This window comes from Grammomys surdaster, unplaced genomic scaffold (assembly GCF_004785775.1).
Source record: "Grammomys surdaster isolate TR1022 unplaced genomic scaffold, NIH_TR_1.0 126450, whole genome shotgun sequence".
In the NCBI taxonomy this organism is placed as follows: Eukaryota; Metazoa; Chordata; class Mammalia; order Rodentia; family Muridae; genus Grammomys; species Grammomys surdaster.
This window is the reverse complement of record NW_021621242.1, coordinates 2,880-27,392: the sequence shown is the minus strand read 5'-3', so window position 1 is coordinate 27,392 and position 24,513 is coordinate 2,880. Positions and strand designations below refer to the sequence as shown.

Genomic DNA, 24,513 nt, shown 5'->3' with positions numbered 1-24,513 from the left:
TAGATCTATTCCTAGGTTTTTGAGAAACCTCCATGTTGTAGTTAATTATTTAAAGTGGCCACTGGCCATGCCGACTATCTAAGCTATAGAGGCTCTGCCTAGCTCAGCTGCCATGTTTCTCGGCCAGAGGCTAGGTGCACACAGCAGCTAGAAACAGCCCACCAGAAACACCAGCCCTGCCACCCATGAGATGCCAGCATGAGATGGCCCTGCCAATCTTCCATGCTGTCTCCACAAGGCAGGCCATTGCCCAGACCATTCCACCATCCATGCAGGCCCAGTAAGAGAATGAGACTCTAATTCTTATAGATTAATCAAAGGCTTTATATGTTTGGTAAAGCTCAATAACCATATGCTCATACAAAGAGAGTTGTTTCCCAATTAGCTAAATAAAAGTAGTTACTCGCACGGCTCTCCATACCTGCATGGCAGCTTTCCATCCTCCTACATCTCTGCCCTCTTTAGCTCCTCCTCTTCCTTTTTACTCTTCCTCTCCCAACTCCTCCTCTTCCTCTCCTTATTCCTCCCCCCTTAGCTTCTGCTACATATCACCCTTTCTGTTAAAATAAAAGAAAAAAAACTTTCTCTCAAAATACAATAGAGCATAACTACACCAGTTTGTATCAGTAAGGTACAAGATAGACCTAATACCCAGTCCATCATTTTCTTGACTAAACAGAACCTCTGCCATCTCTCCTAACTAAAAGATTTCATTCTAAACCTAACTTTTGAATGAATGTCAGCTGAAAACCATCCTCTCAAATCTATTATCTCAAAGTAAATAGCCTGGGTTGGCTATGAGACTGTAAGTCTTCAACCCTGTCAGAAATCCAGAATGACTGAATTAACTGAAATCCTGGAAAGCACCAAGCATAGCTTCTAAAACTTAGCCAATTTTTAGAGACTGCTGAACACCAGGACAGTCCCTAAACCTGAAAACGTTGGAGTATCTGATTTTCAGCCTTCTGGCCCAGGATCATCTGACAGACCTAGTAATGCAGAATTTTTAAGGGCTGATTACTCTGTCTTGGCAGATACAATCAGTTGACTATTCCACAAGTGTGTCCTTTTTCTGGACAGTCATTTTTCTGTAGATGAAAAGAGGCAATTCTTGCCTAGTGGCTATCTCACCACAACTGGAATAACTCCAAAGATGCTCAATTTCTTCTTAGAATCCAAGACAGGGAAGCTGTCAGGAGCAGACAGGTCTCTAATAAAATGAACGTTTATACAGGAATGCTTATAACATCAATTTTGTGGACTTCTGATGTTTTTGAAAACCAAGTATCTATGTAAAGCAATCTGGACTGTTGTCTGTTAGCTCCTTTCTGCTATTTCTAATTAAAATCTAGAAAACACCCTAATAGTAAACTCAGAGCCATGCAATTGTTATAGGCCCTTAAATCACAGGCTAACCATCTCAAATCAATTTTTAAAAAGTTAAAGAAGGACTGGGCCTAAGCCTTGTATTCATAAATGTGTTACATAGGCACAATGCCTACAAAAGTAACAATATTAATCTCACTTCTATATCAATAAGAAAGTCATACCAATGAAAACCTTAAATTTGAAATCAAAGTAAATTTATTTTTACCATTTGAGAAATTATAACTTCAGCTTAATAACAATTATACAGATTTCTACCAATACGTTATGGCTATGCAATAAATCCTAGCTATTCCTCCCTGTTCCAATAAAACCATTACTTTTCCCTAGAAAGCCAGCCTAATATTAACCACTTCAGTTCCCAAGCTCAGGGAATAGGGCACTGACTCTTCATTAACTTCTTCAAACTGATTATGGGCGTTGAGATAATTAGAAGGGGGTGGAGAGTAAATTAATAAGCCTCTGACGTCTGTGTCTTCATTGCATTCAGCTGAGATTCCAGGACATCAGAGGTTTGAGCAAGTCTGCTCAGCTTGCTTGATGAGTAGATACACCAAGGCTGTGTATTCTGCAATATACAATTCTCAAAACATATTTTAGTATCAAGATAATTTTTTGTTTGAATTCTGGAATCTAGTATTCTGGTGGCCTTCCTCTGTCATGTCTAATCCATATAATTCTGAAAGGCAGAGATAATCTTAATCATCTCTTCTGAAAAGACACAGACAAAATCTTTTTCCCTGAACAGAATACCCTTGAGCCAGTAACCAGAAAAACCTTTATCTTGACCTCTTTCCCAGAGGAAAAATAGAATCACAAAACTGAAAATCACACCCATCTTGAAAATAAAATCAACTTAATAACTAAAATACTGTATGTGCCTATTCTGTAGGCCTTCCCTATTTTGCCAATCAGGAAAAGAACTCAGAATTCCTGTGGGGCCCACGTTAGACAGAACCTGAGTCTCCTGTGAGGCAATATAACTTTATATCTTCTGAATACGCCTGATCTACGGTATCTTTCTGTTTGGCTCTCTGCCAAAACAGTCTCTATACACTGTACTCTCTACTCTAGAGTCAGTGACAATTTTCCCTATCTTAACTAAAGTACTGTATGTGCCTATTCTTAGGCTTTCCCTATTTTGGCCAAGCAGGAAGTGAACCCAGAATTCCCGTGGGGCCCAAGTTAGAGAGAACTCCGAGTCTCCTGTGAGGCAATATAACTTTATATCATTTGAATACACCTGATTTACACTATCTTTCTGTTTGGCCTTCTGCCTAGAACAGTTTTGTATTTATACCATCTATCTGTTTGGCTCTGTACTCCAGAGCAGCTTCCACTTATACACTGTACTCTCTACTCTAGAGCCAGTGACAATTTTCCCTATCTAAGTTCCAAACCACAGGCGATAATCCCCACATGATTCAGATAAATCTGTTTATAAATCTTTTCTAAAAACAAATCATCTTTATTTTAATTCACAGACACTGTACTCTCTACTCTAGAGTCAGCTACTTTCTTCTTTTCCTAACAAAAAGCAACTTGTGTTTCACCACAGCTGGGGAGTTCAGCTGCAGTTTTTTCTTCAGGTTTCATGTGCTAAGAGTCACATGACTACTATCAGCGCCAATCAGTCACTCTCACTTTCTAAAAAAAAAATATACAACTTTTACTCTCAGGTGAGTAGACTTAAATCTCTAGTGAATTCATGCGCAAAATTGGTGTGCCACTTTGTTGTTGTAATTATTTAAAGCTGGCCTCTGGTTCACCTGACTATCTAAGCTGCAGCGGCTCTGCCTAGCTCAGCTGCCATGTTTCTCGACCTGAGGCCACGTGCACACAGCAGCTAGAAACAGCCCGCCAGAAACACCAGCCCTGCCACCCATGAGATGCCAGCATGAGAGATAGCTCTGCCAATCTTCCATGCTGTCTCCACAAGGCAGGCCATTGCCCAGACCATTCCACCATCCATGCAGGCCCAGTAAGAGAATGAGACTCTAATTCTTATAGATTAATCAAAGGCTTTATATGTTTGGTAAAGCTCAATAACCATATGCTCATACAAAGAGAGTTGTTTCCCAATTAGCTAAATAAAAGTAGTTACTCGCACGGCTCTCCATACCTGCATGGCAGCTTTCCATCCTCCTACATCTCTGCCCTCTTTAGCTCCTCCTCTTCCTTTTTTCTCTTCCTCTCCCAACTCCTCCTCTTCCTCTCTTTACTCCTCCCACCTTAGCTCCTCCTACACCTCCAAACTGATTTCCATAGTTGTTTCATTAGATTACATTCCAAGAAAATGTGTGAGGTTGTTTATATAAGAAAAAGCTCCACAAGCCCATATATTTGAATGCTTAGTCATCAGAGAGAAGCACTATTTGAGAAGGATTAGATGTGGTTTTATTAGAGGAAGTGTATCACTAGGGGATGGGCTTTGAGGTTTCAAAAGCCCATTGTTGCTTTCTGTGGACCAGGAGGTGGTTCTCAGCTTCTGCTCCAGCTCCTGCCTGTATGTTGCCATGCTTGCTTCTTGCAATGATGATAATGGACTAACCCTCTAAAATTGTACACAAGTTCACAATTAAACGGTTTTTTCTATAATTGTCTTGGACATGGTGTCTCTTAATAACCATGGAACAGTAAAGGACTTGACAGCCATGCCCAAGAGTCAGGATCATCTGTCTCTACAACTGGATCCTGTAAGTGTAAACCTTAAGGAGCCCCAGGCCATTTAGCTGAATAGTCTTGCCTTGATCTTTGATCCCCACCTCAGTGTTTTGCAACTCAGTTAGTCAGACAGGCTAGGAAGAATTCTCTAGGCCAGTCTTGATGACACAGGTAGGGGAAAATGTCTTAGTTACTGTTCTATTGCTACTTACAGACGGTATGAGCAAGGCAATTTATAAAAGAAGTTAATTGGGAGCTTGTTTATAGTTTCAGAGGCTGAGTCTATGGACATCATGGTGGGGAGCATGGCATCAGGCAGGCAGGTATGGGGCTAGAGCAGTAGCTGAGACATTACATCTTATCCACAGGAAGCAGGCAGCAGGCAGCAGGCAGCAGGCAGCAGGCAGAGAGGGAGAAGTGGCTTGATTTTTGAAACCTCAAAGTGACACACTTTCTTCAACAAGATCATACCTCCTAATCCTTCCTGTTAGATAGTCCATCAACCACGGGCCAAGGGAGTCCATTCTGATTCAAACCACCATAGGAAAGTTACCCAGAGGTCACCCAAATAGCCCTTTGAATCAGGTAACAAAGGTAGAATGGATGAACCCTGTCATCACATCCCTGCCTCCACTACCATGGCTGTATACCTGGAGTGTCCTCTCCTAGTCTCCCCTCTCATCCTTCCCCAACCATACACTCCAGGCCTGCCAAGAGATCTAATTGCTACCTGCAATTAGAGGAGCTAGACTGCGTATAAAGATCTGGGAGGGGCAGTTGAGTACTCAGGTGAGGGTCCCATTATCCTCCCTAACCACTTCTTCCAGAGAGAGAACATCAACACTGGCCAAGCCAGGCTGTGGTAATCTTTAGAGAGCAGTCCCAGCTGGTATTTTGAAGATCACTTTAGGTTGTGTGAGAGAGTGGTACAATAGCCATCTTTCTCCCCCTTCCTCCGCTTCTTGTCTCTGCTAGGGAGGCTTCTATTGCAGAGCTATATTTAGGAAAACACACTGGCTGACAATGTCAAGCAGCAGCAGGATATGGGGATATGGCTCCTGCTGCCCTCACTACCTCTGCTCCAGTGCTTGTCCTTATCCTTCAGTCCTTATCCACACAGAGCCTGTGATCAAGGTAGCAGTGGGATGGGGAATAGTCAGCCATGTACCCCATTTTATTCCTACATGATCCAAGCTGGGAAGATCCAACTGGACAGGACATGAAAGAAACTTTCTAGTCAGCTGACAAAGCCAAACTGCACCAGGGACATGACCCGTGGAGCCTCCTTTATGCTGTATCACTGCCCCTTGGGGTGGGTGTGGTATAATCTTGGTGTACCCCAAAGATGGAAAGTATACAAGCTGTCCTTTGGATTGAACAATTTTTCAGGAGAGAGCTCAGGCAGTGCACTGAGGGGCTAAAGGAGCAGGCAGTAGCTGAGACTGGAGGAACAGGTTAAGACAGGAAGAGGGGACTTAGAGAATGCTCTTATCTGAAAGATCCAGTGGTCTTTCAGACCCTTCTGGCTCTGAGAAGCTGACCTAGTGATCCTATGAGGATGCAGAGTCTAAGAAAATTAGGTTAAAGTGCAGCCCTGGGGGTGGGAGTGGGAATGGGATTGCTCCAAGGAACGTCAATCCTCCCAGTGCTTCTCTGCTCATATGGCATGCCTCTAGCCTTCCCCCACCCCCTTGGAATTAGGAGTCACCTCAATACAAATGAGTTGTTACTGTTTTGTAAAGAAACAGGAAGAAAAGATATTGTGACTGTGGGGTTGGGATCACAGACAGAGAACAGGACCTTTCTGGGAGAATCCCTAAGATATGAGGACAGGGACTCTATTGTGATGGACCTAGAGTAGATAAAGGGCCTCTGTCCCCAGTCACCTAATCAGTAGGACAGCTTTTCTCTGAGATTGATTTTGTGTCAGACTTTGGTGTCTCATAGTGAAGTAGATATTCACAGGATCTACAGAAGCATGAGCTAAAGGCCTTTGAGTGACAGTGTAGTGGCTCTTCCTGGTTGTCAACTTGACTATATATGGAATGAAATGCAAACCAGAATTGGAAGGCTCACCTGTGATCCAGATCTTGAGACTGGGAAATACAAGTTTCTGACCTGGACCTTGGCCTGGAGATCTTGAGGCATAGTGGCTATGACTCCCAGGAGACTAAGGCAAGAGTTCAAAATCATCTGGGACAAAGTAAGTTCCAGATCCATGCGTGATGGTACACCCATTTAGTCTAGGCCACACCTACTGCTGGAGACCTACATAAGGACACTGGAAGAAGGAAGGCTCACTCTTCTTCGCCTGCTTGCCTTGTGGGACTGAGGAACTGCTGGATCCTGGGACTTCCGTTCACAGCTGCTGCTGACCATTGTTGGGGAGTTGGACTACAGACTGTAAGTCAACAACAAATTCTCTTACTGTATAGGGATTATCCATGAGTTCTGTGACTCTAGAGAGCCCTGACTAATACGGACAGTAACCTGTGGGCTCCTGAGCCAGTCCATTTGGAACTACGAATAAAACGTCACCCGCTTTGGACTGCCTGGCATTTAGATGGTCACAGAAACCACATGGAATGTAGGTAGACAAGCAAACGGGAAAGAGCTTGGCCTTAGCAGAGGGATTTTTCTGCCCCTCAGCATCTCTGGCATCTCTGTAAAAAGATACATGACTCAGCAGTCTGTGCTCCAGTAGAGAGAGCAACGGAGTTGACTCAGAGTCAGTCCTGCAAAAGCATCAGATTTCCCAACCACTTCAACCCTGCACAGCTCACACAAGGCTGATAAGTTAAGTAGATACTGTTTATGTGATAACCAGGGCCGTCTGATGGAAAAGCCTTGTACTCCAAAGCTTTCAAGCAGTCTGTACTTCCCAGTCACTGACTATTTCTTACCTAGGTGTTTGCCTGAACCAAAGTCTTCATTGAATGCCCCCTAGCTCTAGACTCCACTGTCCCTCCCAGGGGCTCTATGTTCAGAACTTAGCCAGTATGGAGGGGAAAAGGGAACTTTCATCTGCTACAGTTGTCCCGATTTTGGATATGGTCTGATTCTCAGTTAGGGGTTAAGTTTTACACTCTGCTCACTTGACCACATCTTAGGAATTTAATGCTACAGAATTCTACAGAAACCCAAGTTTTGCTGGAACAGGCAAACTGCTGCTGTGACCCAAAGCCCTCAGAAGGCCGTCAACCCAATGCAGAGCTCTCTGGCTGCGTCATGCTTCTGTGTGATGGTTTCTATTACTGTTTCCTCCCTTCTTCAGGAATAGGTCCCAGAACATCTTCAGGAATAGGTCCCAAAACAGGGAATGTGGCTCAGTGGGTAAGAACATTTGCTACTAAAACATGGGGACCTGAGCTTGAATCAATAGAAGCCATGATGAAAGCTAGGTGTGGCCGCACACAGGCTTGAAATCCCAGCTCTGGGCAGGTCAGAGGTCAGATACAGAGGGATGTCTTGGATTCTTCTGGATTTCAGCTAGGCTTTAGTTTCAGTGAGTGACCTTAAGTCAAGAGAATAAATTAGTAATGGATCAGAACACCCATTGACATCCTATGACCTTGAAGGTGTGCATCATCTAAAGAAATGTTGGCTTAGACCTCGGTCCCTGGCTATAATTTTGTAAGTGCTGTTTTCCTAGGTTTGGTGGGCAAAACTGGAAGATTCTGCCAAGGAGCTGATATAGCCCTTCCCAGACATCCGGATAGTATGAAATCTTATGGTTGTACATAGGGATGTTGCCATCATGGAGAAAAGAAAATTATGTGGCTGACTGAGGCCTATGGTCTCTGTTGGTAACATGCATATCTTAAATTTGTTAAGTTCTTCTATTTTTAATGCTTAATCTTATTGTTTGGTTTTAATTTAATTTAATTTAATTTAATTTAATTTAATTTAATTTTTTGAGACATGGTATCTTTAAGTAGCCTTGGCTGTCTTGGAACTAGTTTTGTTGACCAGGCTGGCCTGGAACTCACAGAGATCTGCCTGCCTCTGCCTTAGTGCTAGGATTACAGGTTTCTACCACTGTTGTCGGGCTTAAGGTTTTTTTTTTTTAATTTGCAGTTCTTTTGATGGAATCCAGGGTCTGTTCCCCAACCCCGCCCCTACTTCCGCCTCTGCAAGGCAACTCTTCTCCAACTCCCCAACTCCCCAACTTTATCAGCCACCTTTGTCAGAAGATTAGGAGTTCTTGGATTTTTGTACTTCCGTACTTCTTGAGGCAAAAGCCTTGCAATCACCGGACTACATTTGTTACTCAGTTACTGCTGTTCTTGCGGTCACGTGCTAAAATGCACGTGTGGGTGCAGGCCGCAACTCCTCCCCTAAGTCCTCAGAAGTAGTCTAGTGATGCCAGAACCCCTCACAAAGCCTGCCCGCTTGGTTCAGACAGTCATGTGACTGCTCTCTTCCTCTCAACATCAAGAATCAAGCTAGGCCCTTTCTGTGTTTGCTGTGAGCCTCACAGAGCCTCCACCCACGGAAGGCCTTCGGAGTTTTCCTTGTTCTCACTAAGGACAGAGCTTGATCAGACTCTGGCTCAGACTCCCTACTTTTCCAGGAAGCATTAAGGTACTGCCTGCTGACTGTCCAAGACCACTTTTCTGGTAGGAGGCCCACCAGCTGCTCTCTGGGATTTTACTCAGGGCACAGCGGCAGGGGGGTGGGGTGGCGGCTTTAAGGTGTCACCAAGTAGCTGCTGTATAGAACAGGGAGTGTGAGGAGAGGGCTTTTCATAGAGGTGTCAGAGGACTTTCTGGTGGTGGACAAACATTGAAAAGCCTGACCCAGAACAAGGGGTTTGGGAAGTCTTCATCTGATCTTGGACTCATAAGAGGTGCAACAAGGGCAAATAGGTGGAGCTGGACAGGGGGATTAAGAATGAGCAGCAACCAGGAGGGTTTAACGACTGACATTCCTCTCTGCAGGACATGACTCTTAAATGAGAGTAAGGACCACCCTCCCCTTCCTGGTCAACCTGCCTGTTGTCATCGCCCTGCTAGATTTTTCTTTCTGTTCCATAGCAAGATCACGCCCCTCCCTCCTCTCTTAGTCATCTGGGCCATTTCTTATCGGGCCTGTTTCTTTCAAGGATATCAGAGCCTTGCTATTAGCCAGTTCTCACAGAGTTGATTTCTGAATGCCTTCTTCATTTCCCTGAAGCCACTCGGTTTGCTGCTGTGCTCTGACAACTTTTCTTCTCCAGCACTTCCTCTGGAATGGGCAGCTATCAGGAAGCAGGAAATGATCAGACGAGGGAAAGCAGGCAAAGGAGAGAGGGGACTTTTGTGAAGTTTGAGGTTTCAACAAACTTGTCAACCTAGGAACAAAGTAGATACTCTGAATTCCTTAACTTGAAATTCTTCAGGCTTCAGGGGGGGCAGTTGGCAGAAGGACATCCACTCTCGTATGTTCAAGCTCTCCTGAGGTCAGAAACACACTGAGATTTCCATCTTCTATACTAAGTTTTGTTCCTTAGATTCCTTGTTGCAGCCTCCCTTTTCCTGAGTCACAAAGAACATGCTATTCACTTTACATCCTTAATCGCAGCCCCCTCACTCCTCTCTCCTCTCAGCCCCACCCTCACAAATCTCTCCTCCTCCCATTACTCCCTTGCTTTCTCCTCTGAGAAGGGGAAGTCCCCCTTGGGTACCACAACCAGCCTGGGACATCCAGTAGCAGCAGGAGTACATACATTTTCTCCCATTGAAGTCCCAAATCTTAAGGGATGCCTTCAGGCCATTGTGAAGGTGACAGTAAATGAGTAAAGCTAAGTAAGGAGCAACACGGTGCTTTCCTTCCTGGGGATGAGAAACGTACTTTCCAGGAGACTGAAGTGGCATCTTGTATGACAGAATTTAAGTAATCTATTTTCCTCCTACTTCTCTATTTCTAGGCGTGGTCAGAAGACTACAAAGGCCAAGAGACAAGAAAGATGAGCTCTAATGAAAAGAATTACGGGCCCTTCAGATACTCAGGTAAAGACACCTCTACACTGCTATGTCTGTGCTTAGTATGCTCACAGCAAAATGTAGCTCTCAGGTCTCCCCCATTCACTGGCAATGGATTTCTTTTCAAGGAGTCCCTGGTGTACTAATGTTTTCTGAACATATTTTGAGATGGCATAAATCTATTCCTCTACCCATTTGATTCATGTCTGGTGTTTACTAAGGACAGTGGGATATATGTATAATAACTGTAATTTTTCTGTTTGTCATTAACTCACTCATTGAAAAGGTTGAAAATATGAGGTTGTATGAGAAGATACATACTGATTATTTGAACATGTTTACTGGACTAATATATCAAGGGGCCAAATGTCTTTCCAGAACAGTTATAAACTAAACCCTCTAAGTCTCTTGACAGTTAATCTCGATTCTTGGCTGAGGATGAGAGTAATTGAAGTACTAAAGTACATAAAGAATGCAGACTGGCAAAGGCATGATCAAACAGTCAAGCACACTCAGGACACAAAACCTGAAGAAGAGGAGGAGAAAAGAGTGGTTGTCATCGACAAGCCAGGAAAAAAGACTAGCAATACAAAGTGTCTAGGATTCAGCTTACAGACATAACAGTAGTCTCTGCAAATAGAAAAGCAAATAGATTCCTGGCTTTGAGATTAACTCCTCTGCAACCATGTGTGACCCTTGATAGTGAAATAGCAGTTATCTTTAAAGTTAGAAAGACAACGGTGACTCATAGGAAGCTGGCTGCTTAAAGTAGTGATTACCTTAGTGTACTAAGCTTAGTGTTCTGTACAAGGGCATCATATGTATCAGAATCCATATATTCATACATGCACCTTAGGGTTCAAGAGTACTCCCGCTTATCCAAGGCTCAGACACCCAGTTCTCATGTACAGGTGTGACTAGCACAAAGCCTCATCTCTCTCTGCTGCAGAAAGTATGTCCAGGAAATGAGAACATTTACCCTCAGTAGAGAAAGGGTTCAGTCAATACAAGAGCACTTGATGGGAGGTGACCAGTGAGGTAGAATAATCGGAGGCATATAAAACTCTGATTCTACCACGTTGGAGGATGAAACATTCTAGGACAATCACCCAGCATCCTTGAGCTGAATATGCATGATGCAAAAGGGATTCCTGGGTGAATGAATAAAAGAAATAAAGGAGGAAGGACATGACTGCTCCTAGGTATGGTGGAGGAGAATGTTTATGGTAAATAAAAGGGAGAACATAACCAGGGGCAGGGACATCTGGGAGAGTCCAGAGTGCACATTATCTTGAGCCTCTGAAGGAAGGGCAGGGGGTACCAGAGAGCCAGATCAAGAGTCCAGGAAGGTAAAGTGTAGACCAAAAGAGGGCGGATAACCAAAGTGACTGACTTATATAAGGAATGGCAACTGGGAAGAGGACATCCCAGAGCCTGAGCTGGAGAACTTTGGGGTAGGGGGTAGGGTATTCTAGCCAGGAGGGTACTGTAGCACGTAGGGACTGAGGAATGCTGGGAGAACCTGGTAGCCAATGTCTGCTTTGATATGTTAAATAAGCACTTCAATTCTGTCTCAGGTTTGAGACAACACTGGGTGCAATTCTCATGAGACTTTCATGAGGAGGTGAAAAGTCTTCATTGTGCCCTATACCAAGGGGTTGTTGCTGTGGCTCAAATGTTGGTCTGCCTATCTCTGTATTCTTACCCTACTGTAGCAGAGCTGCCTGTCATCAGCAGACTGGGCAGTACTGGAGACAGAATTCAGAATTTAGAACAAGCAGGGACTGAGGAACACTCATGGCATCCTGAAAGAGGTTCATTGCTCTTTTGGTGTTGGAAGAACAATTAAATCCTGGCAAAGCCCGAGAATAAGTAAATCAATTTATCAAATATTTTAAAATTTCCATTCATTCATTTTTATTGATGCATACCCATGTATGACTGCCTGCCTGCCTGTTTGTCTCTGTGTGTACCACGTGCTTGCAGGTGTCATTAGAGGCAAAAGACGGTGTCAGAATCCCTGGAGCTGCCGTTTACTGATATGAGTGCTGGGAACTGAGCCCAAGTCCTCTGCAAAAGAAGCAAGTGCTCCTAACGATTGGACTGTCTCTGGCACATAACTGCTTTTTAAAATACTATTACTATCACTTTTGACTCTGGTGGCATCAACACTAGCCAGGTGTAGGGTACCAGGGCATTCCATAAGTGGATGGGCACCAATGTGTACTTTGTCCTCAGTGTCCCTTTCCGTAGAGTGTCTCTGCAGCTGTTCGATTTACGTGCTCTGTATTCTGTGATTCACCATTAGAGGGCCTTGCAGAAGATGGGATAAGGAACTGTGGTCATTAGGCAGCTCAAATTTATCCCATTCCATGGTAGAAGTGTTTTGGAAGTAATCTTGAGTTCCACACAATGGTTCAGAATCGTCCTATTCCATACATGGACACCATGCATCTAGAACTTCTGGACTTTTATTGGGTTTCTCACTGTCTGCTGTTTACTTCAGTCCACTACGGTTCTCAAGTCTTTCTGGAGTCACAGGTGAGATACATAGTTTCAGGCTCCCAGGAATATGACAGACTGCCTTTTGTCTCTACTGAGCGGTCTCCTGTCCCTGCCTCATCTCCAACTTAAAAACCTGATGTTTTCCTTTGCTTTTTGAACTTTTAAGAAAATGATTTGGTTTGATAACATTTACCTAATGCCACCTATAACGTTGTCTTTAGTTGCTATTTTTTATTTTGCTTTGTTTTGGTTGGATATCATGGACTCACAGGTCTTTAACAGATGGGCTGCAATCTAGTTGCAGAACTTTGACCAGTGGGATAGGCAAGATTTGACACTTGCCTTACAAAACGAAAACACTCTTCCTGTTGTGTGGAAGACAGTGTCTGGGTGAGCCTGGAAAAAGAAAACAAACAAAAGTAGCTTTGGAGTAATGCAGGATACTCTTTTGGAGACCTGGCAAGGGCAAAGGTGAGACGAGTTAGGCTGTGGTGGGATTTTGAAGGCAGATCCAGGAGAATTTCCTTAGCAGTTAGATGTAGCCTGTGGAACAAAAACAGCAGGCCCATTGATCTGAAGGCCTACCCCAAAGAGTCTATTCACCTTTTGATTCATTTCCAGTGCCAGTGCTGGCACAGGGAAAGCATTGTAGTGTGTGACAGAAAGCTCCTGATAGTGGGTCACGTGATGGAAGCCCTGGAGTCTCCAGTAGTGTTCATCTGGGCTGTACTCATCATCAGTTTGTTATGAGTGGACTCTCAGTTAGCTAATTTTTATCCATACACCTGTTTTGAGGCAAAGTGGAATAATGGCAGAACACAATCTACAACTTACAAACCTAGAGAACCTTTCACACTGAGATGTGTGAAAAGGTTGGTCTCTCCTAGCATTCATATCCACCCCACGGCAAATACACCAACATCACTTGCTGCTAGCACATGCTGATTGACAGTACAAAATGCCGTTGTTGAGAGTACCCAAGGGGGACAGACAGGAGGCTATTTTTATTTCAAAAGATAGAATACGATGGCAAACAAACAGAAAACAGAAAGCATTTCAAGTCTGCCACCCACTGCCAAATCAGATGTTCAGCAGGAAAGCTTTGTGGGAGGGTTTAAATTGGAGAGGGGGATGGGGTGGGGAAACAACTCCAGGATGTGAATAGGTATAGGCATATACTACAGACACCTTCACCAACATAACTAGGGCTGCATTGCCCAACAAACTGCCCACAAGCTTGAAGATTCTCTATGCTCGCAATGCTTCCTGTATTGCATGATCTAAATGGTATAAACAGAATGCCTCACCAAAGAACAAGCATACACTGGCTTAACTCTCAGTTGCCTGGAAGCAATTGTGAACACAGAGAATTTCAAGCTTGTGGAGCAGGCCTTGACACTTAGCAGATGTGCAATCCCAAACAGTAATTTCTGTGACTTGTAATGAACTCAGACCAGGAATCACTACAGCCAAATCACAGTACAATTGGAAATTGTGTCTGACACTCACCACTCCGGTTTTTGTTTCAGATCTTTGTAATGAAAGTGTGGGGTTTAGGAAGGTTAGTCCTCTGTACTTGAAAGTATTGTAGGCCAGACAGAGAAGACATGTGATTTGAATAGCTCAAACGCGAGCGTTGTGGAAGATAATCAGGTAATTTGGTGACAGGTTACCGGGCTACTGTCTTAGTCTCCACTGCCAGTAAAGCTTGGATATCAGCAACAAGGAAGTTTTACAGTTTGTCAACTGTAGCCGTCAGTTCAATAAATGATTGGATGTTGCAGTGAGATGGGGAGAGTAGGACTCCCAGCCATTGTGTGGCTGCTAAATTAGATAATCCCAGGACAAGGCCAGGCCAGGTCAGTCTCCTAGTACGAGCTTTGTGTTTGGTCTACACCATGGGCCAAATATATCACAAATCCTACTCTACTGTGTTTAAAAGGGCCAAAATGGCCCCTTCTTGTAAGCTGTGTTCTGTGACTGTGCCAGGGGTTTGCCCACTGGGTTTTCGAGATTGTTCCTTTGAGGGGGGGTAAACTGGGATTTTAATAACCCCCTCATGGTGTCTCCTTCCCACTGATGTCGTATGTGGCAGATAGATCACTGATTTTGTCTTCCAAACTTGCATTGTTTCCAATTTCATAATATTATGGTAAAAACTGTGTTATTCTAGGAAGAAGGAAAGACAGGGGCTCTCCCCTGGACTATACTGGCAGGAGGACTGCTCATTATGAGCATAGTGGGCGTGCGATTCTGCCTTCAAGAGCCCGCGGTGATGGTGGAAATCTGGAGACGAGAGCTGTTCTCTGGAACCCATCAGTAAGACAGTAAGTTACCAGGCAGCCTAGTTAGTATAGTAGCTAACAGTCCCTGGGACTGGGCAATTCCTTCACCTCCTCTTCCCTTGTTGTCTCCTGTCACTGGGAAACTGGAGATCTGTTGCTCTATAGATGTGGAATGGAGGCTGATAAATCATAACTGTATCTGTGTTACTAGTGGTAGGAGGGTGGATGCATACAAGAGTTTCTTAGCATTTACTGACACTTCCTCTCCCTTTTGTAGCAAACCTTATGCTGGGCGACGTAAGAGTAGGGAGGAAGAGCATGCAGAGGACCAAATCCATGTCACAGTGTGGAGAGACGACAAATTTCATAAGAGAGAAGTAGGGCAGTGCCCAGAAGATGAAACACTGGGGAGCTGGTTCAAGATCACGGTGAGTGTCTTGGTGACATTTACATTAGACTTTTCTGAAATCCAAGAGAAGGAAGATCACAGTGAGTAAGAGAAGTCAGTTACCTGGAGGGAGAAGACTTACTGTGTGGAGAGCTCGTGGATCTAGATCTGTGTTTGGCACAAAACAAGGAATCCTGTCAGAGGTCATGTGGAAGTTCTTTGTAGAAGGTCAGGAAAGAAGATTCAGAGTATGTCTGCTGTCCTCCAAGGTTCCATGGTGTCTCTCTTCTCTCCTGTTCCTTACTTGTAAATTTAGATTCCATGTGGGAGAAAGTATGACAAGACACATCTAATGAATTCAGTTCACAGCCTTTGCAGCGTGCCCTTCACACCAGTGGATGTAAGAGAGGATGGTGAAGCCGGCTTGGATGGTTTGGAGGATTGACTGGGAGGCCAGGCTCAGGAGGGGTCAGTGGCCTCTGACACTTTCACTTCTGCTCTCCCCTCTGTGTAGTTCCATTGTGACAAACACCGGATCCAGTTCTTTGTCCAGGATGCTAGCATTGCCTCTGCATTGAAGGATATCAGCTACAAGATATGTAGTGAGGACTTTCAGAAGGTGTGTGCTGGAAGTCTTCTCTGTACCTAGCCCTGACACATGCTATGGAATGGGAGCATTATCTTTGGGATTAGAGTTCCTGGTGTTCACTATGTCTCTCCTCCCCACAGATACCTATTTTTGTCAATACCTCAGTTGCACCCTACTCTGTGCAGAATAAGCTCACAAGAGAACAAATGGAGCAGCTGAAGGTAAAGCAGTCTGAAGGTGTTGTGTGTGTTCACTTCCCAGACCCAAGTCTTCCCTACCCTCCCCCCCAAGTCCATGATGTTCCAAAAACCACAACTCACAACACCACAGAGCCACCCTTTCCATCTGTGTCTCTGCAGCTGACCATGAGGAAAAGATATGATGTTTCCCAGCATGCTCTGTGCCTCAAAAAGCTTCGCTTTGACCCAGGTATGGCTGACAGAGCTATTTGTGGATCACAGATCACCCTAGGAAGAAGTTATGTGGTATAGATGAGGACAGGGGACTGTGCTGAGGATGGTTCAGACAGACTCCTCTCTACCTTCTAATTCCTTTCTCTCCTCTTCCCGAAGACTTGGTGAATCACAACATAGACATGATTCTGAATCGAAGAAGCTGCATGGCTGCCACCCTTCAGATCATCCAAGAGGATTTTCCTGAGGTATTGATTGATGTTTGTGTGGAGGGCTAGAAAGGATGGGGTGCGGGGCAAGTATGTCTTCAAGGCTGTCAACAGTAAAGATCACTCTAACTTTTGCTCCCCAAAGCTGTTATCCTTGAACTTGAGCAGCAACAAACTGTTCCAGTTAGATAGCCTGTTTGATGTGGTAAAGATGGCACCTCAACTCAAGATCCTGAACCTCTCCAAAAACATGGTGAGAAGAATAGATTGGGGTTAAGGATGGATAGTAGTGCATTATATGGTACTTGACAGCATTAGACAGGCAAATCGAACCTCAAGTAGCAGCAGGGAGATATGGGTTCTGAACTTCTGTCTTTGCCCAGAACACCTTTACCGTTTCTCTCCCATTTTTCTCAGCTAAGAACAGCATGGGAGTTGGAGAAGATGAAAGGGCTGAAGCTAGAACAGCTATGGCTAGAAGGGAATCCCTTGTGCAGCACTTTCCGAGACTATTCTTCCTATGTAAGGTACACACCTGCTAACACCTCCTTCCCCTCATGGATACCATAGTCCCCTGGTGGCCTGAGAGACTCTCTGTGGGAGGAGGCAGCCCTGGTCTTCTGGGAGGACCACAGGGCCTGCTCTCTCCCCTGTCTCTGTACCCTGGGTTTTGGTCATGGGCTTCCTTTGCGACTGTCCTGTCTGCCCCACCTCATCTAGCATGGGTTGTGTTTCACTTGTGTGAGTTTTCAGCCTCCTCCAGAAGGCCCTCCTGAGCATCTCACAACAGCACCAGGCCTCCTTCCCAGTCCTACAAGGAGCCTTCCTTCCGATCTTGTTCCTGAATGGTCCCCTCATCTACCCCAGGATGCTCTAGAGGTTGTCCTGCCACAGCAGAGGGCTGAGGTCCTGGGTGATGCTGACGTGGATATCATGTCCCCTAGACTACTGCTGGGATCTCTGTCTTCCTTTGGATCGGAGGTCCTCTGCTTTCTAGATCAGAGATCCAGGAGTGGGCCATAACTGGGAAGCTGAAGGCTTCCTGGAACAGGAGGGGAAGGGAGAAGGCAGAAGAGGTTGAAGAGAAAGAAGCCCCTGGCTTTCTAGAAGCCTCCATCCCTCCTTCCTTCTCTACCTACCTATGGACCAACCTTCTTTGCTCGTCATCCTACCTAGCATATCAGAGGAGCCTTGGGTAGCCTGAAACAAGCAACTTGATTCTTTGGAGAAGCCCATAGCCCAGCCATCGCATGCTGATTTGGACACTCACCTATCACTTCTTCAGCTTCTAGAAAATGGTTCTTGCCTACAGCGAAGCTCTTAGTCCCCAGCTCACTCAGAGAGTACTATGGGTCTTCATGGCAGCCTCAGTAGCTTGCATGTTTTAATTGCTGCTTTGGGTCCCTGGGCTAGCCAGGCACATGTGAAGGAAAGCACAGCAGTAGGTGATCCCCTTTCTCCCGTGGTATCCCACTCCACCACACCAGACAGAGCACCTTCTCATTCCCTTTGCATTGCGTCCTCTGTGTCCTTTCCTCTTCTCCCTGGTCTCTCATAAATCTCCCTTGCTCCTTCACTCCCTTTCTGTCACTATCTACCACCCTACTGCCGTCTCCTTTCTCCATCCTGATTCCTGACTCCCCCACCTTCATCTCAGCATCTCGAAGAATCCTGCACACCTTTCAAAGCGACAGGACCTTCTGTGGAGACTGAGAAAGAGGAAGGAGACAGGGAGTGGGGGAAGCCCTGGAGGCTGGCCTCTCAATGTGGTTTCTTGTGACCCTGGAGAGGGGGCCAGTGTGATGTAGGTAGAAGCTATCCAGGGGTCTGGCAGTGAGGACTGGGCTGAAAGAGAACGGGAGGGAAAACCAATGGTGGAATAGGAGCACGAGTGAAATACTGGCCAAATCTGAATTGTCAATCATTTCTGTGGCTTTTGTTTTTGAACAGTGCAGTCCTGGATTGTTTTCCAGAGTTGTCATGCCTGGTATGTTACTGCCGTCATCACTGTTTCTTCTTCCTCACATGATTAAACTCCACACTTAATCCCAGCCCATTTGTATCTTGCCTAGATAATGTGTATGCCTGAGATAGCTGTTCATTTGCAACGACATGGATTCTAAAGGAAAAAAAATAACCTGAATGTTGTTCCATAATTATACACACAAACAAACCACATGACCCACATAGACCCACACACAGAAACAAAACCATATATGTTTTACATATATGTTTACTGTACCCCATAATTCAGACACCCACTATAATCTCATAGCCCAGGGAATTTTCTAGCCACTTTACACCTGGTCTCTGACTCAGGGTTACCCCCTTGGGTCTCTTCATCTCCACCGGTATACAGGGATACTTCCCTGGCATGCATTCCAGACTCCTCCTCTTCTTCTCCTCAGGATGGCAGGAAATTATCACCCCCAACTGTAATGGACAGTGGAGAACACCAGTTAACGAAGCCCTGCAAGGTGGGGAAGAAGGACCAAGAGAGATTTATGCTGTTGCTTGTGAACCTTTTAGTAGATGCATTGTCTAAAATGGCTTTGTATTCTAGGACATCTTTAAGGGTTCTGAGGTGATCAAGAATCAAGTAGAGCAATTCCTGCAAGAGTAAGTGTGCATGGAACCTTGAGGAAGGGAAGTCGTTGGGCCACCTTAGTACAGATTGTCTCAGAGGCCTTTTTAGGTCACTTCTGGGGTCCAGACCACTGAAATAGCTCCTTCTACACACTTTCACACTCCATAGGTATTACTTGATCTACGACTCTGAAGAGCGACAGGATCTCCTGAACATTTATCATGACCAGGCCTGCTTCTCCCTGACCATTCCCTTCAACCCCAGTGATCCAGATCTGTGAGTATCACACTTCATGCTCTGTTCTGGAGCAGTGTGAATCCACCTCCCACTCCCAGCACCAAGTAGACAGAACTGACTCCCAGGAAGCATCTGCGCTGGCTGGGCCCCTCCCCTAGAACTCTTTTCTTCTAGGAATAGCATGTGTGGGTACTTCAAGGATGAAAAGGATATGAAGAATTCCAAGGAGCTCCGTAAGTGTGTGCTGAGGAAGACCTGGTAGAGTCCAGGGTAGACCTGGTAGAACTCGGGTGTGAAGGAGGTTATCACAGAGCGTAATAGACTTTGTTTTTTTTCACTCCTCAGTAGACGTTCAGAGGCAGCTGCTGAAGTACACAAAACAAGACATTGTGGACTATCTGAGGGCGTTGCCCAAAACCGTGCATGCCTTCAGCTCTTTCCAAGTGAACATCTGTTTCCAGATGGTGAGTAATAGCTTCTGCCCTGAGGCATGTTTCTCCAAGGTTAGAAAGTAGGCAGGACCCTAAGCTTGTCTGCGCCTTCTTCCCTTTCAGGAAACAACACTCTGCTTCTCTGTTAGTGGGTTGTTCAAGGAAGGTGAGTGCTTGTAGAATCCCCTCTCCAGGTACCTTATTGCTTCCTGACCTGGATGTGCATCTCTGAGAATTCACCCAGCTCCCCTCATTATGTGCCTTCCCGTGTGCTCTCCTGCCTGCAGACCATCCTAGTCTCACCGAGGTCTGTGCCTGTCTCTTGCACAGCTTCTATCTATCTTCTGTCAGGGAGAGCACATGGGCTGCAGGGTTTGTTGGCTCTCATTCCAGATCCTTACTCTGTGACTTTGGGCCACTTGCTTAGCCTCTGCATCTCCCCATATGCCATGGTGCTGATTACCCTCCACCCCAGACAGATGTGAATCAGAGCCCAAGTGAACATTGGAAGTTATTTTTCTCAGGGTCCAGAATATGGCCGGAGACCCATCAATACGAGTGGATTATTCTCCTTGTTGCCCCCGCCTGCCTCCCATTTCCACCACAGACCCATGACTCCAAGCCAATAGTTGAGTGGTCCTAGGCCCTTTCAGCCTAAGGCCCTGACTGAGGAATGTTTTGTGAGGGTGCAAAATGTGTGTAACTGTAGTAAGGATGCTTTATTTTTCTTGTCCACAAAGTGGAGGACAGCTCCAAGGAATGTATTCGTGCCTTCATGAGGATCTTCATTGCTATCCATGGCAAGAGTTCAAAGTGAGTGCAGTATTGTGGGTGGAAATTTGAAAGAGGTGGATCCAAGGAGCAGTGTAGCTTACCAGTTAAGATGAGGGCCTCCAGAGTTGGAATACCAGCTTTCTTCCTGACCCTAACAGTCACCATCACCTTGGTCCAATTAACTGATCTCTTCAGGAGACTCTGATTTTTCATCCAAAAAAAAAAAAAATGGAAATGAGGGTAACAAGGTTCTTTCCCTCTGTGTAGGCGAAATGTATGGGGGTTAAGTCTCCAAACCCAATGAAGCTGGTAGACAATCCCTCCCTCGAAGGAGGTAGGGGTAGTGTTCTCTGGGTACTAGTAAAGAATTTCACTAGGCAGACTGAGCAGGCACATAGGAGGAATCCAGTTGGTAAGTATCAGGGGTTAAAGAGGATCCTGTCTGGGCAGCGGGGGTGTAAATGGAGTGTCTACCCGTCCAGTTGTCTCAGGGACTGATTTTCCTCCAGCCTCTGTATTGTGAATGACCAACTTTTTGTGAGGAATCCAAGCCCTGAGGAGACCCAAGGTGCCTTTGCCACACCTTCGCCCACATCATGCTCCAGCGTCAAGCTTGTCCTTTCTCAAGAGCAGCAAAGAATGGTGCAGGCTTTCTCCACCCAGTCGGGGATGAAACTTGAATGGGCTCAGAAGTAAGTTTGTGCTATAAATGTGGGCAGGATTGGAGTGGGGCTGGGGTCGGAAAAGAATAATGGAATCCTACACAACATGTGAAAAACAAACTATTTATATTTTACATCTTCCCTTTAAAAAATGAGGTGGGGGCACACTGAAAAAAAAAAGATTATCATTTTGCAATAGTGTAGGTAAAGAAGTTTGAAAGATAGTTCATGTCTCAAATGGCATTACATTCCACTTGAAAAATCCAAAGGAATGTATTACATTAAACTCCTAAAACTAATAAGCAAGCTTAGCACAGTTCAGGATGTAAGATTAATGTATGGAAGTCAATTACACTTCTGTATACTTGCCATAAATAGCCAAAGAGTGAATTTAGAAAAGCAAGACTATTTAGAACAGCAACCAAACGAGTAAAAACACTTCAGCAAAAATGTAATTAAAGAGAGCAGAGAATGTGGCAGTGTGTAAAATTGCTTTCCTGTACAAGTGTCTGGACCACACAGCACATGGATGGCCCTGTGACCTCCACACATGCACCATTGTGCTCATGGGGACAGGTGTCTGCGTGTGCTCATCCCCCAACACACACACACACACACACACACACACACACACACACACACACATCTAGCCCCTGATGTATGCATGCAGCTCATACTCTCACATCTGAAAAATATGTCTTAAAAAATTAAAGATGACCCAAATAATGGGAAAGGAATTTCCATGTTCACAGATATGGCAATGCCAATGCTGTCCAGAGGAATCTTCACTTTCCTTGAAATTCTACTCAAAGTATCAAATGGTTTCTTTGCAAGAATTGAAAGAGAGGGTCTAAAGATTTGACTCAGTACTTAAGGGCACTGGGTACTTTTCCTGAGGACCTGGCTTCAGTTCCCACCAGCAACACAGTTTTTCACAGATGACTGTCATTGTAGTTCCAAAGGATCCAACACCCTTTTATGGCTTTGGTGGGTACTGGCAGGCTAATGATGCATAGGTATGCACACAGGCAAAACATCCATATGTACATAAAATAACTTTAAATTTAAACTGTTTTCAGTTGATAAGGAGACCCTAAACTCCATGTGAAAATGCAGTAGGACCTGCATTGCCCCAAATGACACTGAATGTAAAGAACAAAGTCAAAAGTTTTAAACCTAGCTGCAACGCTACATTGAGTAAGACTATGTGGTGCTTTCATCAGTGCCACAGGATTGTTAGGTACTCACAGTATTATTACCACTCACACTGATGGCCAGTTAGTTACTTATTAACAAGATCGTCCCACTATCATATTTCCACAGAGACTAGTAGTATCTTTTGAACATAGGGTACTGAGAGAACTGGATGCTCACTTCAAATACAGGGAATTTTGACTCCCTACACACATCCACATACCCTGTGCAAACACTGGCCATGCGTAGACTGGAGATCCAAAAATAAGTGTTATCCCAACTACAATGCCCAAAGAACAAAACATTGATATAAATCTTTATGGCCTTGAATTAGTCAGCCAAGTAGTGTCTGTGACAGGAAAACCTCAAGCAGCTAATGAAAAGCTGACAAATTGGACTCTATTGCAAATTAGTGCATTACACTTGTCAGGGAAGTGCAAAGACACGTGACAGAAGGAGAGAAAGACATGCAGAGCACATATCAGATAAGAACACAGGAAGAACACGTAGTAAACAACAGCAAAAAGGCAAACAACACAACTGAGAGTGGGAAACAGATTTGAACAGACACTTGTTTCTCTGAAGAACATATGGTGTGGTCAGCAAGTACGTAATTTTTTTCTCTTCATTTTTAGTCATTAGAGAAATATAAATGAGAATGTCATGGTTCATCTTGAGTGTTACCTTTGTTGGATTAAGAGATGCTTAGATTACTAAATCACATACGCAGACACACACAGAGAGAGAAAGAGAGAGAGAGAGAGAGAGAGACAGACAGACAGAGATAGAGAGGAAGACAGAGATAAAAATAGTGGGACAAGGAGGAAGAGAGTGAGATTGGGAGTGTGGGTGGGGGTGGGATCTGTCATATCATTCCTCAAAATGTTAAACATGGAGTTGTCACATGGCCTACTCATCCCACTACGAAGTATAAGCTACAAAGAACAAAAAAGTACTTAGTCCAAAGCTTGTATGTTTATAGCACTGTTATTTATAGTTGTGTTGGCAAACATCTCAACTGTTTTCTCCAAGATGAATGAATAAATAAACATAGTATATATCACAGTAGGATACTGTTCAGTCATAAAAGTGAACACGGACTCTACATGTGGTCTGACATGGTGAAACTTGGAAATAATTGGACTAAGTGAATGAAGCCTGTCACCTAAGACCATTTTATTTGTTTAAGATCATTTATTAAAAATATTTAGGATGGGAAAATTGGTAGCAATTGAAAGCACAGTAGAAGTTGCCAGTCACTGGGTGACATGGGAGAGTAGGGACTGAGCTCCAGCTGTTAGTTTTCTTTTGCAGCAAAAGAGCAGTTTTGGAATTGGTTGGGGTTGTCAGAGAGTCTTGTGAATATACTAGAAAATGACTGAGAGATGTGCACTTGAAATAGTAAACATCCTGAGATCTGTCATACATCTTAATTTTAAAACTATGGGGGAGAATTTTCTTTTTAATTTCCACTTCTTATTTTCTTAAGCTTCTCTTTAAAAAGAGGTACAGGATGGATATTACTTTTCGCTGCTCATAGGAATACTCTGATGTTTCTGCTTTGATTCTTATGTTTCTTCTAGATTCTACCATGTCTTTCCCCACTACTATTATGGTGCTAAATCTGACACATACATGTCCCAGAATAATGAGTAGCATAGGTTATGTGGTGGCATTTGCAGCCAATGCTTCTTTCCTGCAGTAGTATTGGAGGTCATCTGTCCTTCTCTCACCTCAGGTGCCTTGAGGACAACAAGTGGGACTATGGCAGAGCTGCTGAAGTCTTCACTATGCTCCAGGTGAGGTCTGGGAATCAAATGGGTAACAGATGGGTTGTCTCTGAGCATTCAGCAAGATGGAGTCTAGGTGACCAGGGGATGGAACTCAGGGCACTGGGCACATCTGACATCCTAATTCCATTGTTCCAGACCAAGAGCAAGATCCCAAAGGAATTCTTCATCAAACAAATGACTTAAAAACACACTGCTGGATGTCTTCCTCTTGTCCACACTCTTGTTTCTTTTTCTTGCCTATGACCCCAGCTATAAGCCTGGCTGACCACAAGGCCAAAGTTAACATGTAGGCTAGGCAATATAGACCATCCCCCACCTAGTTAACTTGCTCTGTGTATTTCTCTTGAGAAATGCGTGCTTATTTTCACAATAAAAGTTACTTTGAGCATTGTGCCCTGGATTCTTCTTTGCCTGCAGTCGTGATCCGGAGAGG

General features: G+C 44.5%; 1 protein-coding gene across 1 annotated transcript; it reads left to right on the top strand.

Moving 5' to 3' along the window:
- Window positions 1-9,997: 9,997 nt before the first annotated feature.
- Window positions 9,998-24,263, top strand: LOC114614714 (nuclear RNA export factor 2-like). Its single transcript, XM_028760331.1, has 21 exons — window positions 9,998-10,040; window positions 14,692-14,845; window positions 15,081-15,231; window positions 15,508-15,591; window positions 15,706-15,810; window positions 15,921-16,001; window positions 16,140-16,209; window positions 16,353-16,441; window positions 16,548-16,655; window positions 16,820-16,929; window positions 18,353-18,389; window positions 18,811-18,879; window positions 18,966-19,021; window positions 19,158-19,265; window positions 19,401-19,459; window positions 19,575-19,690; window positions 19,781-19,823; window positions 20,398-20,470; window positions 20,941-21,123; window positions 24,026-24,086; window positions 24,216-24,263. Exons 1-21 carry the CDS (start codon window positions 9,998-10,000, stop codon window positions 24,261-24,263), a joined length of 1,848 nt encoding a protein of 615 aa, XP_028616164.1.
- The last annotated feature ends 250 nt before the right edge of the window (window positions 24,264-24,513 follow it).